General features: G+C 26.0%; 1 protein-coding gene across 2 annotated transcripts in view; it reads left to right on the top strand.

The window, feature by feature from the left end:
- LOC142232885 (uncharacterized) overlaps nt 1–9475 on the top strand; it is a 30972-nt gene extending 21497 nt beyond the window's left edge. For both annotated transcript variants that reach the window (XM_075303595.1, XM_075303594.1), the window contains 3 exons: nt 3799–4119; nt 5447–6594; nt 8264–9475. In XM_075303595.1, the coding sequence (XP_075159710.1) occupies nt 3799–4119; nt 5447–6594; nt 8264–8975 (2181 nt within the window). In that variant the 3' untranslated portion in view covers nt 8976–9475. The remainder of the gene's footprint in view (nt 1–3798; nt 4120–5446; nt 6595–8263) is intronic.
- The last annotated feature ends 4258 nt before the right edge of the window (nt 9476–13733 follow it).

Raw genomic sequence — 13733 nt, forward strand, 5'->3', positions numbered from 1 at the left:
CATCAACCAACCTTTTAGTATACGGAGCGGCTTAGAATTAAATTCCGAGTCGATTTAGCGATGTCCGTCTGTCTGTTGATGTATTTTTGTGTGCAAAGTATAGCTCGCAGTTTTAGTCTGATTGTCCTAAAATTTGGTATAGGGTCCTGTTTTGGCTCAAAGACGATCCCTATTGATTTTGGAAAAAATCGGTTCAGATTTAGATATAGCTGCCATATATATTTTTCACCGATCTGGTCATAATTGGCATGTATATCAACCGATCTTCCTCAAAATCCGTACATCCGAATATTTTATGAGTCTCGAAAAACTTGCAAAATATCAGCAAAATCGGTTCAGATTTAGATATAGCTCCCATATATAGCTTTCGCCCGATTTACACTCATTTGCCCACAGAGGCCAATTTTTTGCTCCGATTTAGTTGAAATTTCGCACAGGGAGTAGAATTAGCATTGTAACTATGCGTGCCAAATTTGGTTGAAATCGGTTCAGATTTGGATATATCTCCCATATATAGCTTTCGCCCGATTTACACTCATATGACCACAGAGGCAAATTTTTAACTCCGATTTAGTTGAAATTTTGCACAGGGAGTAGAATTAGCATTGTAACTATGCGTGCCAAATTTGGCTGAAATCGGTTCAGATTTAGATATATCTCCCATATATAGCTTTCGCCCGATTTACACTCATATGACCACAGAGGCCAATTTTTAACCCCGATTTAGTTGAAATTTTGCACAGGGAGTAGAATTAGCATTGTAGCTATGCGTGTCAAATTTGGTTGACATCGGTTCAGATTTAGATATAGCTCCCATATATATGTTTTTCTGATTTCGACAAAAATGGTCAAAATACCAACATTTTCCTTGTAAAATCGCCACTGCTTAGTCGAAAAGTTGTAAAAATGACTCTAATTTTCCTAAACTTCTAATACATATATATCGAGCGATAAATCATAAATAGACGTTTGCGAAGTTTCCTTAAAATTGCTTCAGATTTAAACGTTTCCCATATTTATACCCTTCACCACTACTGTGGTACAGGGTATGATAAGTTTGTGCATTTGTATGTAACGCCAAGAAGGAGTAATCATAGACCAACCTTTTAGTATACGGATCGGCTTAGAATTAAATTCTGAGTCGATTTAGCGATGTCCGTCTGTCTGTCTGTCCGTCTGTCTGTCTGTTGATGTATTTTTGTGTGCAAAGTACAGCTCGCAGTTTTAGTCCGATTGTCCTAAAATTTGGTATAGGGTTCTGCTTCGGCACAAAGACGATCCCTATTGATTTTGGAAAAAATCGGTTCAGATTTAGATATAGCTGCCATATATATTTTTCACCGATCTGGTCATAATTGGAGTGTATATCAACCGATCTTCCTCAAATTCCGTACATCCGAATATTTTATGGGTCTCGAAAAACTTGCAAAATATCAGCCAAATCGGTTCAGATTTAGATAGAGCTCCCATATATAGCTTTCGCCCGATTTACACTCATTTGCCCACAGAGGCCAATTTTTAACTCCGCTTAAGTTGATATTTTGCACAGGGAGTAGAATTAGCATTGTAACTATGCGTGCCAAATTTGGTTGAAATCGGTTCAGATTTGGATATATCTCCCATATATAGCTTTCGCCCGATTTACACTCATATGACCACAGAGGCAAATTTTTAACTCCGATTTTGTTGAAATTTTGCACAGGGAGTAGAATTAGCATTGTAACTATGCGTGCCAAATTTGGGTGAAATCGGTTCAGATTTGGATATAAAATGACTCTAATTTTCCTAAACTTCTAATACATATATATCGAGCGATAAATCATTAATAAACGTTTGCGAAGTTTCCTTAAAATTGCTTCAGATTTAAACGTTTCCCATATTTATACAATTCACCACTACTGTGGTACAGGGTATAATAAGTTTGTGCATTTGTATGTAACGCCAAGAAGGAGTAATCATAGACCAACCTTTTAGTATACGGATCGGCTTAGAATTAAATTCTGAGTCGATTTAGCGATGTCCGTCTGTCTGTCTGTCCGTCTGTCTGTCCGTCTGTCTGTCCGTCTGTCTGTCTGTCTGTCTGTTGATGTATTTTTGTGTGCAAAGTACAGCTCGCAGTTTTAGTCCGATTGTCCTAAAATTTGGTATGGGGTCCTGTTTCGGCTCAAAGACGATCCCTATTGATTTTGGAAAAAATCGGTTCAGATTTAGATATAGCTGCCATATATATTTTTCACCGATCTGGTCATAATTGGCGTGTATATCAACCGATCTTCCTCAAATTCCGTACGTCCGAATATTTTATGAGTCTCGAAAAACTTGCAAAATATCAGCCAAATCGGTTCAGATTTAGATATAGCTCCCATATATAGCTTTCGCCCGATTTACACTCATTTGCCCACAGAGGCCAATTTTGTGCTCCGATTTAGTTGAAATTTTGCCTAGGGAGTAGAATTAGCGTTGTAACTATACGTGCCAAATTTGTTTGAAATCGGTTCAGATTTGGATATATCTCCCATATAAAGCTTTCGCCCGATTTACACTCATATGACCACAGAGGCCAATTTTTAACTCCGATTTAGTTGAAATTTTGCACAGGGAGTAGAATTAACATTGTAGCTATGCGTGCCAAATTTGGTTGAAATCGCTTCAGATTTAGATATAGCTCCCATATACATGTTTTTCTGATTTCGACAAAAATGGTCAAAATACCAACATTTTCCTTGTAAAATCGCCACTGCTTAGTCGAAAAGTTGTAAAAATGACTAATTTTCCTAAACTTCTAATACATATATATCGAGCGATAAATCATAAATAAACTTTTTCGAAGTTTCCTTAAAATTGCTTCAGATTTAAACGTTTCCCATATTTTTTTACTAACATTGTGTTCCACCCTAGTGCATTAGCCGACTTAAATTTTGAGTCTATAGATTTTGTAGAAGCCTATCAAATTCTTCCAGATCGAGTGATATTTAAATGTATGTATTTGGGACAAACCTTTATATATAGCCCCCAACACATTTGACGGATGTGATATGGCATCGAAAATTTAGATCTACAAAGTGGTGCAGGGTATAATATAGTCGGCCCCGCCCGACTTTAGACTTTCCTTACTTGTTTTTTTTTTTTATATAGGAACTTTACTCAAACTTTTGTCAAAGATCAATTTGTATAGAAAATTTTGTCAAATTTTTATTTCTATAGAATAAATTGTCAAAATTTTTACCACTATAGAAAATTTTTTCAAAATTGTATTTCTAAAGAAAATTAAGTCAACATTTTATTTATATAGAAAATTTTCTCAAAAAGTTTTTTTTTTATAGAAAATTTTGTCAAACCCTTATTTCTCTAGAAAATTTTGCCAAAAATTTTATTCATATAGAAAGTTTTGTCAAATTTTTTTTCTATACAAAGTTTTGTCAATATTTGATTTCCATAGAAGATTTCGTCAAAATCTTATTTCTATAGAAAATTTTAATTTTTTCAAAATTTTATTTCTATGGAAAATTTCGTCAAAATTTTATTTCTGTAGATTTTTTTTTAAATTTTTATTTCTATAGAAAATTTTGTGAAATTTTTATTTCCATAGAAAATTTTGTCAAAAATTTATTTCTATAGAAAATATTGTCAAAAATTTATTTCTATAGAAAATTTTGTCAAAATCTTATTTCTATGGAATAAATTGTCAAAATTTTATCTCTATAGAAAATTTTGTCAAAATTTTATTTCCATCGAAAATTTTGCTTGATTATTTATGACCATTTATTAGATCACATTTTTAAATCTTGTTTTTTACAGACCAGTTTACTAAGTACACTGCCCATTCTATTGGATCAAAGCCATCTTACCGATGTTACCATATCGGCTGAGGGACGAACTCTACGTGCCCATCGCGTTGTGCTTAGTGCTTGCAGTTCTTTCTTTTTGGAAATCTTTCGTACACTGGATAATACCCACCATCCGGTAATCATAATACCTGGTGCATCATTTCAAGCCATTGTTGCCTTACTTACATTCATGTATTCCGGTGAGGTAAATGTTTATGAAGAGCAAATACCATCGCTATTAAGTTTGGCCGAAACCTTGGGTATCAAAGGATTGGCTGATGTTCACAATAATGTAGGTATTATTAGAGATAATAATAATAATATATAATAATAATAATAAAATTAAATTTTGTTCACCCACAAAGCCTTAGGTTAATTCCCATCCAACTAATAAGTTTGAGAAAATATTCTATTGATATAAAATTTATTCCATAGAAATAAAATTTTGACAAAATTTTCTATAAAAATAAAATTTTGACAAATTATTCTATAGAAATAAAATTTTGACAAATTTTCTATAGAAATAAAATTTTGACAAATTTTCTATAAAAATAAAACTTTGACAAAATTTTCTATAGAAATAAAATTTTGACAAAATTTTCTATATAGAAATAAAATTTTGACAAAATTTTCTATAGAAATAAAATTTTGACAAATTATTCTATAGAAATAAAATTTTGACAAAATTTTCTATAAAAATAAAATTTTGACAAAATTTTCTATAGAAATAAAATTTTGACAAAATTTTCTATAGAAATAAAATTTTGACAAAATTTACTATAGAAATAAAATTTTGACAAAATTTTCTATAGAAATAAATTTTTGACAAAATTTTCTATTAAAATAAAATTTTGAGAAAATTTTCTATAGAAATAAAATTTTTACAAAATTCTATCCAAATTTTGAGAAAATTTTCTATAGAAAAAAAATTTTAAAAAATTTTATTTCTTTAGAAGATTTTGTCGATTTTTTTTCTATAGAAAATTTTGCTTAAATTTTATTTCTATAGAAAATTTTATTTCTATGGAATACATTTTATATCAATAGAATATTTTCTCAAACTTTTATTTCTATAGAATATTTTTTAATAAAATTATTTCTAAAGAATATTTTCTCAATATTTTATTTCTATACAAAATTTTTGCAAAATTTATTTATATAGAAAATTTTGTCAAAATTTTATTTCTATAGAGTATTTTCTTAATATTTTATTTCTATACAAAATTTTTGCAAAATTTTATTTCAATAGAATATTTTCTCAACGTTTTATTTATATAGAAAATTTTGGCAAAATTTTATTTCTATAGAAAATGTTGTCAACATTTTTGTTTCTATGGAAAATTGTGTCTAAATTTTATTACTATAGAATAAATTTTATTTCAACAGAATATTTTTTCACAAATTTATTTATATAGAAAATTTTTTTCAAAATTTTATTTCTATAGAAAATTTTTATTTTTTCCAGTGTATGGTTAGGTTAGGTTATGTGGCAGCCCGATGTATCAGGCTCACTTAGACTATTCAGTCCATTGTGATACCACAGTGGTGAACTGTATTCCAGTGTATAGATTTATTTGTTTTAATAACATTTTGGGTTCTCTGTTTTTATTTTGTTTTAGTTACAAAAACCATCACATAAACCCATAGCGGTTATCAAAGAATTGGAAGAACGAGAAAAATCTCTAACACCCCCAACACCACCACCGGCGACCCCATCATCAACGTCATTAGCTACCTCCGGCGATTTTACCATACCCCAAGCACCTGCAGTACAACAACAGGCTTCAAACCCGTCATTAGCCACATCCTCTATGCTACCCACTTCACCATTTAGTCCACTCTTAAATCCAGTTTTAAATTCCAAATTTCCCTCACCCTTGGAGAGTTTCTTTTTGAAATCTCTACAATTCTATCCAAATTTTATGCATCAGCCCTTGAATTTCTCCCAAACTGCCTTAAATAAGACTTCCGAAATATTGGCCAAATATCAGCAACAATGTAATCTCTACCAGGCTATGAACTCCAAGGATTTATCACCTCTGGGACAGAACGAAGAGATCAGTCGATCGTTGGCAAATGACAATGAGGCGGCACAAGGATCAAAACGTTTCTGTAGTGGCTTAGAGAAAAAATCAACACATTCATCGGCCCAAATGTGTGGATCCATTCCCATGACTGGAGCCCAACAAAAGGACATTAAGCGCATTGATAAAATTGTGGAAAATCTTAGAGGTTGCAATACAAGTGCATCGGCACCAGCAACAACGGGAAAATTATTTGGTGGCAATCATGACAATAACAATGGATCTCCTCCAACCCCATCATTGTCCAGTCATTTACAAAACCAATTGAGTCCGCTCTCCATTAAGACATCAATGGAAAACTATACAATCAATACGTCGCCCTTAATGGCTCCCAAATCGTCGTTATTCTCTTCGCCCACATCGGCAGAAGCAAATTCTCCATTGCACCATCATCAATTGGGTTTTAATATTTCTCCAGAGGATCAATTAAAGCTTCAACAACATTTGGATAAATATGCTGCATCATGTGCTGCAGCAGCTGCTGCTTCTGGAAACCTCAGCAGTAGCGATGGTGCCAAGCCCGAAGCCAGAAATGCCTGTGGTGAAAAATTGGCTACACCACAAAGTCCTCAAAATAAAGCTCCGTCCAGTTCAAAACTCTATGCAACGTGCTTTATATGTCACAAACAGTTATCGAATCAGTATAACTTAAGGGTCCACTTGGAAACACATCAAAATGTGAGGTAAGATATTGGAAAGCCTCTAGGGTAAAATTTTGTCAACATTTTATTTTTATAGAAATATTTTGTCAAAATTTTATTTCTATAGAAAATTTTGTCAAAACATTATTTCTAAAGAAAATTTTGTCAAAATTTTATTCCATAAAAAATTTATCAAAATTTTATTTCTATAGAAAATTTTGACAAAATTTTATTTCTATAAAAAAATTTTGACAAAATTATTTCTATAAAAAATTTTTGACAAAATTTTATTTCTATAGAAAATTTTGACAAAATTTTATTTCTATAGAAAATTATGACAAAATTTTATTTCTATAGAAAATGTTGTAAAAATTGTATTCTATACAAAATTTTGTCAAAATTTTATTTCTATGGAAAATTTTGACAAAATTTTATCTCTACAGAAAATTTTGTCAAAATTTTATTTCTATGGAAAATTTTGTCAAAATTTTATTTCTATGGAAAATTTTTTCAAAATTTTATTTCTATAGAAAATTTTGTAAAAATTTTATTTCTATAGAAATTTGTCAAAATTTTTAATTCTATAGAAAATTTTGTTTAAATTTTATTACTATAGAAAATTTTGTAAAAATTTTATTTCTATAGAAAATTTTTGTAAAATTTTGTTTTTATAGAAATATTTTGTCAAAAATTTATTTCTATAGAAAGTTTTGTCACAATTTTATTTCTATAGAAAATTTTGTCAACATTTGTATTTCTATAGAAAATTTTTGACAAAATTTTATTTCTATAGAAAATGTTGTAAAAATTTTATTCTATAGAAAATTTTGTCAAAATTTTATCTCTATAGATAATTTTAACAAAATTTTATTTCTATAAAAAATGTTGTCAAAATTTTATTTCTATGGAAAATTTTGACAAAATTGTATTTCTATAGAAAATTTTGTAAAAATTTTATTTCTATCGAAATTTGTCAAAATTTTTAATTCTATAGAAAATTTTGTTTAAATTTTATTACTATAGAAAATTTTGTAAAAATTTTATTTCTATAGAAAATTTTTGACAAAATTTTATTTCTATAGAACATTTTTGTAAAATTTTGTTTTTATAGAAATATTTTGTCAAAAATTTATTTCTATAGAAAGTTTTGTCACAATTTTATTTCTATAGAAAATTTTGTCAACATTTGTATTTCTATAGAAAATTTTTGACAAAATTTTATTTCTATAAAAAATTTTGACAAAATTTTACAACATTCTATAAATGTTGTAAAAATTTTATTTCTATAGAAATTTTTGTCAATTTTGTTTTTCATATAGAAAAGTTTGTCAAAATTTTTAATTCTATAGAAAATTTTGTTTAAATTTTATTACTATAGAACATTTTGTAAAAATTTTATTTCTATAGAAAATTTTGTTGAAATTTTATTACTGTAGAAAATTTTGTAAAACTTTTATTTCTATAGAAAATTTTGTCAAAACTTTATTTCTATAGAAAATTTTGTCAAAATTTTTTATTCTATAGAAAATTTTGTTGAAATTTTATTACTATAGAAAATTTTGTCGAAATTTTATTTCTATAGAAAATTTTGTCAAAATTTTATTTGTAATAAAAATTTTGACAAAATTTTATTTCTAATCTTTAATGAAAAATTTCCGGAATATTATGACATTTTCTCAACATTTCCTGCATTTTGTCATCTATCTCCCAGATATGCCTGTAATGTCTGCTCCCATGTATCACGCAGTAAGGATGCTTTACGTAAACATGTCTCATATCGTCATCCGGGAGCTCCATCACCATGCGAAACAGAGGCTAGAAGGAAACGGGCTAATAAACTTTTAGCATCGACTCTCTCGAATGCCACGACATCTGCATCGGCTTCCAATGCAGCCGATGATATAAAATCGACAGTACCCACTACTCCAACGTCTGTGCTACAGCAAACGTTCCAAAATGCTTCAGGAGTTCTGGCAACAGCAGAGAGAATATGCTTGGATCAAATGCCCAAATCGCCACAGCAACAATTAACAGCGGCCCAATTGAATTCAGCCTATCATCAAATGTTTATGCCAAATCAATTTCATTTGGCGGCGGCGGCCAATGCAATGCAACAGCAGCACTTAAGGGAAAATCAACCGAGTCCAACAACACCTAACACAACACCAACCAATGAGTTGACATTAATTACACCAAGCTCCAATCTTACAACACCCATTGCGGGGGAAAATAATTTGCCTATACCAAAATCTCCAAATCCTTTGGAAGAAACGAAAACCCCAAATGCTGCCAAACAACCAACAACGACAGCCTTGGCCAGTGATCATGGTCAGGAGGTAACAATACCCGCAAATACTTTAAATGCATTGGGCGATTTGAAAGTAGAGAATAGAGACAGTCCCATATTGAGCACAAGTCCCTAAATCAAAGAGAAGTTCGCATACACACAAAACAAACAAAAAAAAAATACTTTTCTCCGAAACGAAATTTATGATATTCGTTTAGAGCAAATTTACCAGACTTGATGACAAGTAATTTAAAGCTGGTCTGTAATCCGTTTTTTTTTTTTAAAGAATATTTTTTACTGATAAACGAAATCTAAAATTTCGTTCCTCAGAAAAGAAATCTCTTCTTTCAGTGTGACAGCGACCAAAGATTTAAATTGAATTCAATTTAAATTGAATTCAATTTTTTTTTTCTATTAGACATCCATTATTATTTTATTTTAGAAATCCCATTGTTAGTCCCGACTGTGATATATATTTTTTTGTTATTTTTTTCTATTACCCCCCACCATAGATGTAAGTTTGGGTGTCCCAAAATAATAAATTTCTGTTCTCCTAAACGAAATTCTAGTCAAACAAAATATTGTTGTAAATAAAGTAATTGGCAAAAATTTAGTTTCAAAAGTACACCTCCTTTATTTCTATAGAAAATGTTATCAAAATTTTATTTCAACGAAAATTTTGTCAAAATTTTATTTCTATAGAAAATTTTGTTAAAATTTTGTTTCTATAGAAAATTATTACAAAATTATATTTCTATTAAAAATTTTGTCAAAATTTTATTTCTATAGAAAATTTTGTCAAAATTTTATTTTTATGGAAAATTTTGACAAAATTTTATTTCTATAAAAAATTTTGTCAAAATTTTGCTTCTATAGAAAATTATTACAAAATTATATTGCTATGAAAAATTTTGTCAAAATTTTATTTCTATAGAAAATTTTGTCAAAATCTCATTTCTATATAAAATTTTGTCAAAATATCACGTCTATAGAAAATTTTGTCAAAATTTTGTTTCTATAGAAAATTATTATAAAATTTTATTTCTATAGAAAATTTTGTTTCTATAGAAAATTATTACAAAATTTTATTTCTATAGAAAATGTTATCAAAATTTTATTTCTAAGAAAATTTTGTAAAAATTTTATTTTAATAGAAAATTTTGTCAAAGTTTTATTTCTTAATTTTTTTAACAAAATTTTCTATAGAAATAACTTTTAGACAAATTTATTTCTATAGAAATAAATTTGTCAAAATGTTATTTCTACAGAAATAAATTTGTCAAAATGTTATTTCTACAGAAAATTTTGTTAAAATGTTATTTCTATAGAAAATTTTGTTAAAATTTTATTTCTATAGAAAATTTTGTTAAATTTTCATTTCTATAGAAAATTTTGTTAAAATTTTATTTCTATAGAAAATTTTGTCAAAATTTTATTTCTATAGACAATTTTGTCAAAATTTTATTTCTATAGACAATTTTGTCAAAATTTTATTTCTATAGAAAATTTTGTCAAAATTTTATTTCTATAGAAAATTTTGTCAAAATTTTATTTCTATAGAAAATTTTGTCAAAATTTTATTTCTATAGAAAATTTTGTCAAAATTTTATTTCTATAGAAAATTTTGTCAAAATTTTATTTCTATAGAAAATTTTGTCAAAGTTTTATTTCTATAGAAAATTGTGTCACAATTTTATTTCTATAGAAAATTTTGTCAAAATTTTATTTCTATAGAAAATTTTGTTAAAATTTTATTTCTATAGAAAATTTTGTCAACATTTTTTTTCTATAGAAAATTATTACAAAATTATATTTCTATAAAAAAGTTTGTCAAAATTTTATTTCTATAGAAAATTTTGTTAAAATTTTATTTCTATAGAAAATTTTGTCAAAATTTTATTTCTATAGAAAATTTTGTCAACATTTTTTTTCTATAGAAAATTGTTACAAAACTATATTTCTATAAAAAAGTTTGTCAAAATTTTATTTCTATAGAAAATTTTGTCAAAATTTTATTTTTATGGAAAATTTTGACAAAATTTTATTTCTATAAAAAATTTTGTCAAAATCTAATTTCTATATAAAATTTTGTCAAAATATCATTTCTATAGAAAATTTTGTCAAAATTTTATTTCTATAGAAAATTTTGTCAACATTTTATTTCTATAGAAATTTTTGTCAAATTTTATTCTATAGAAAATTTTGTGATTTTTTTTCTGCAGAAAGTTTTGTCAAATTTTATTTCTATAGGAAATTTTGGCAAAATTTTATTTCTATAGAAAATTTTGTCAAAATTTTATTTCTATAGAAAATTTTGTCAACATTTTATTTCTATAGAAAATTTTGTCAAAATTTTATTTCTATAGAAAATTTGGTCAAAATTTTATTTCTATAGAAAATTTTGTCAAAATTTTATTTCTATAGAAAATTTTGTCAAAATTTTATTTTTATGGAAAATGTCGACAAAATTTTATTTCTATAAAAAATTTTGTCAAAATCTAATTTCTATATAAAATTTTCTCAAAATATCATTTCTATAGAAAATTTTGTCAAAATTTTATTTCTATAAAAAATTGTGTCAACATTTTATTTCTATAGAAATTTTTGTCAAATTTTATTCTATAGAAAATTTTGTGATTTTTTTTCTGCAGAAAGTTTTGTCAAATTTTATTTCTATAGGAAATTAAAAATTAATTAAAAATTTTATTTCTATAGGAAATTTTGTCAAAATTTTATTTCTATAAAAATTTTTGTCAAAATTTTATTTCTATAAAAAATTGTGCCAACATTTTATTTCTATAAAAAATTTTGTCAAAATCTCATTTCTATATAAAATTTTGTCAAAATATCCTTTCTATAGACAATTTTGTTTCTATAGAAAATTTTGTCAAAATTTTATTTCTATAGAAAATTTTGTCAAAATTTTATTTCTATAGAAAATTTTGTCAAAATTTTATTTCTATAAAAAATTGTGTCAACATTTTATTTCTATAGAAATTTTTGTCAAATTTTATTCTATAGAAAATTTTGTGAATTTTTTTTTCTGCAGAAAGTTTTGTCAAATTTTATTTCTATAGGAAATTAAAAATTATTTAAAAATTTTATTTCTATAGGAAATTTTGGCAAAATTTTATTTTTATAGAAAATTTTATTAAAATGTCATTTCTATAGAAAATTTTATCAAAATTTTATTTCTGATTATTGTTGTTTTTGATTTCAGCTTTTATTTCTAAAGAAAATTTTGTCAACATTTAATTTCTATATTGGCTTAATCTGTAGAGAAATTTCTCAAAATATTTTAAATAAATTCATGGTGGAGGGTATATAAACATCGGCCCGCCCGAACTTAGTGCCATTCTTATGGTTTTTTGTATTGTTTAGATTCGATTTTTTGTTTGTTTTTTTTTTTTTTTGAAAATAGAATTTCCCATCTTATTAACCAGCGTTCAATCTAGATTATAAAGTCTACACTCAAGAAAATTTTTCTCTCATCCAAAACGTATTATTAACGAAATTTGTACTTAAAATTGAACCAATGAAATGATTTCATAAATACAATGAAACTTTTCATTGTATTTATGATTTTTCGAGTAAATAACGTAATGTGTCTTTGTATTAATGAATACTTGCATTATTTTAAAGACAAATTTTCATAGTGCCAAAATAAAAACATTTCATTGGTTCAATTTTAATGAAAGTTTTCCTTGTGTATTGGAAACAAATGACACATTTTTAGTTTACAATCGCAAAATATTTGAATATTATAATTTTTTAATAGAAAATGCTACAATCAAGGAAATGATGAAACAAGTGCAATTAAAAAACTAATTGATATAGTTAATAATTTAATTGATTCAATTAATTTACGGAATTTTTATGTTTTGTTAATTCCGTTTGTAACACATCGAAATGTTGGTCTCAGACTCCATAAAGTCGAATCTTCTGTTAAAGATTATTTAAATTAAATGAATTTTGATGACTTTAAATTCAATTAAAATTTCATTTGAAAATTTGGTGTAAATTTTTCAATTAGAATCTTTAAAAAAAAATTAAAAAATATTAAATCAAAAACCAAAGATCAATCACATAAAATTAATTGAAACTTTTAATATTTATTTACATCAATCAATAATTTAAATAATTTTTACTAATCATTAATTGATTCAATTAAAACAAAAAATTTTTCTAATATCCCGTTCACGGTTGCCACTCGAGCCACAAATAATCTACCAAAATTTGGAGAAAATTCTGCCAAAAAAACTAGCAAACAATACAATCTTCTGTAGAAAATTTTGTCAAAATTTTATTTCTACAGAAAATTTTTGCAAAATTTTATTTCTATAGAAAATTTTGTAAAAATTTTATTTCTATAGAAAATTTTGTAAAAAATTTATTTCTATACAAAATTATTGCAAAATTTTATTTCTATAGAAAATTTTTGCAAAATTTTATTTCTGTAGAAAATTTTTGCAAAATTTTATTTCTATAGAAAATTTTTGTCAAAATTTTATTTCTATAGAAAATTTTTGCAAAATTTTATTTCTATAGAAAATTTTTCAAAATTTTATTTCTATAGAAAATTTTGTCCAAATTTTATCAAAATTTTATTTCTATAGACGTTTTTGACAAAATTTTATTTCTAAAGAAAATTTTGTGAAAATTTTATTCCTATAGAAAATTTTTGCAAAATTTTATTTCTATAGAAAATTTTTGCAAAGTTTTATTTCTGTAGATATTTTTGTCAAAATTTTATTTCTACAGAAAATTTTTGCAAAATTTTATTTCTACAGAAAATTTTTGCAAAATTTTATTTCTATAGAAAATTTTTGCAAAATTTTATTTCTATAGATATTTTTGTCAAAATTTTATTTCTATAGAATATTTTTGCAAAATT

This window comes from Haematobia irritans, chromosome 4 (assembly GCF_050003625.1).
Source record: "Haematobia irritans isolate KBUSLIRL chromosome 4, ASM5000362v1, whole genome shotgun sequence".
NCBI classification, from domain to species: domain Eukaryota; kingdom Metazoa; phylum Arthropoda; class Insecta; order Diptera; family Muscidae; genus Haematobia; species Haematobia irritans.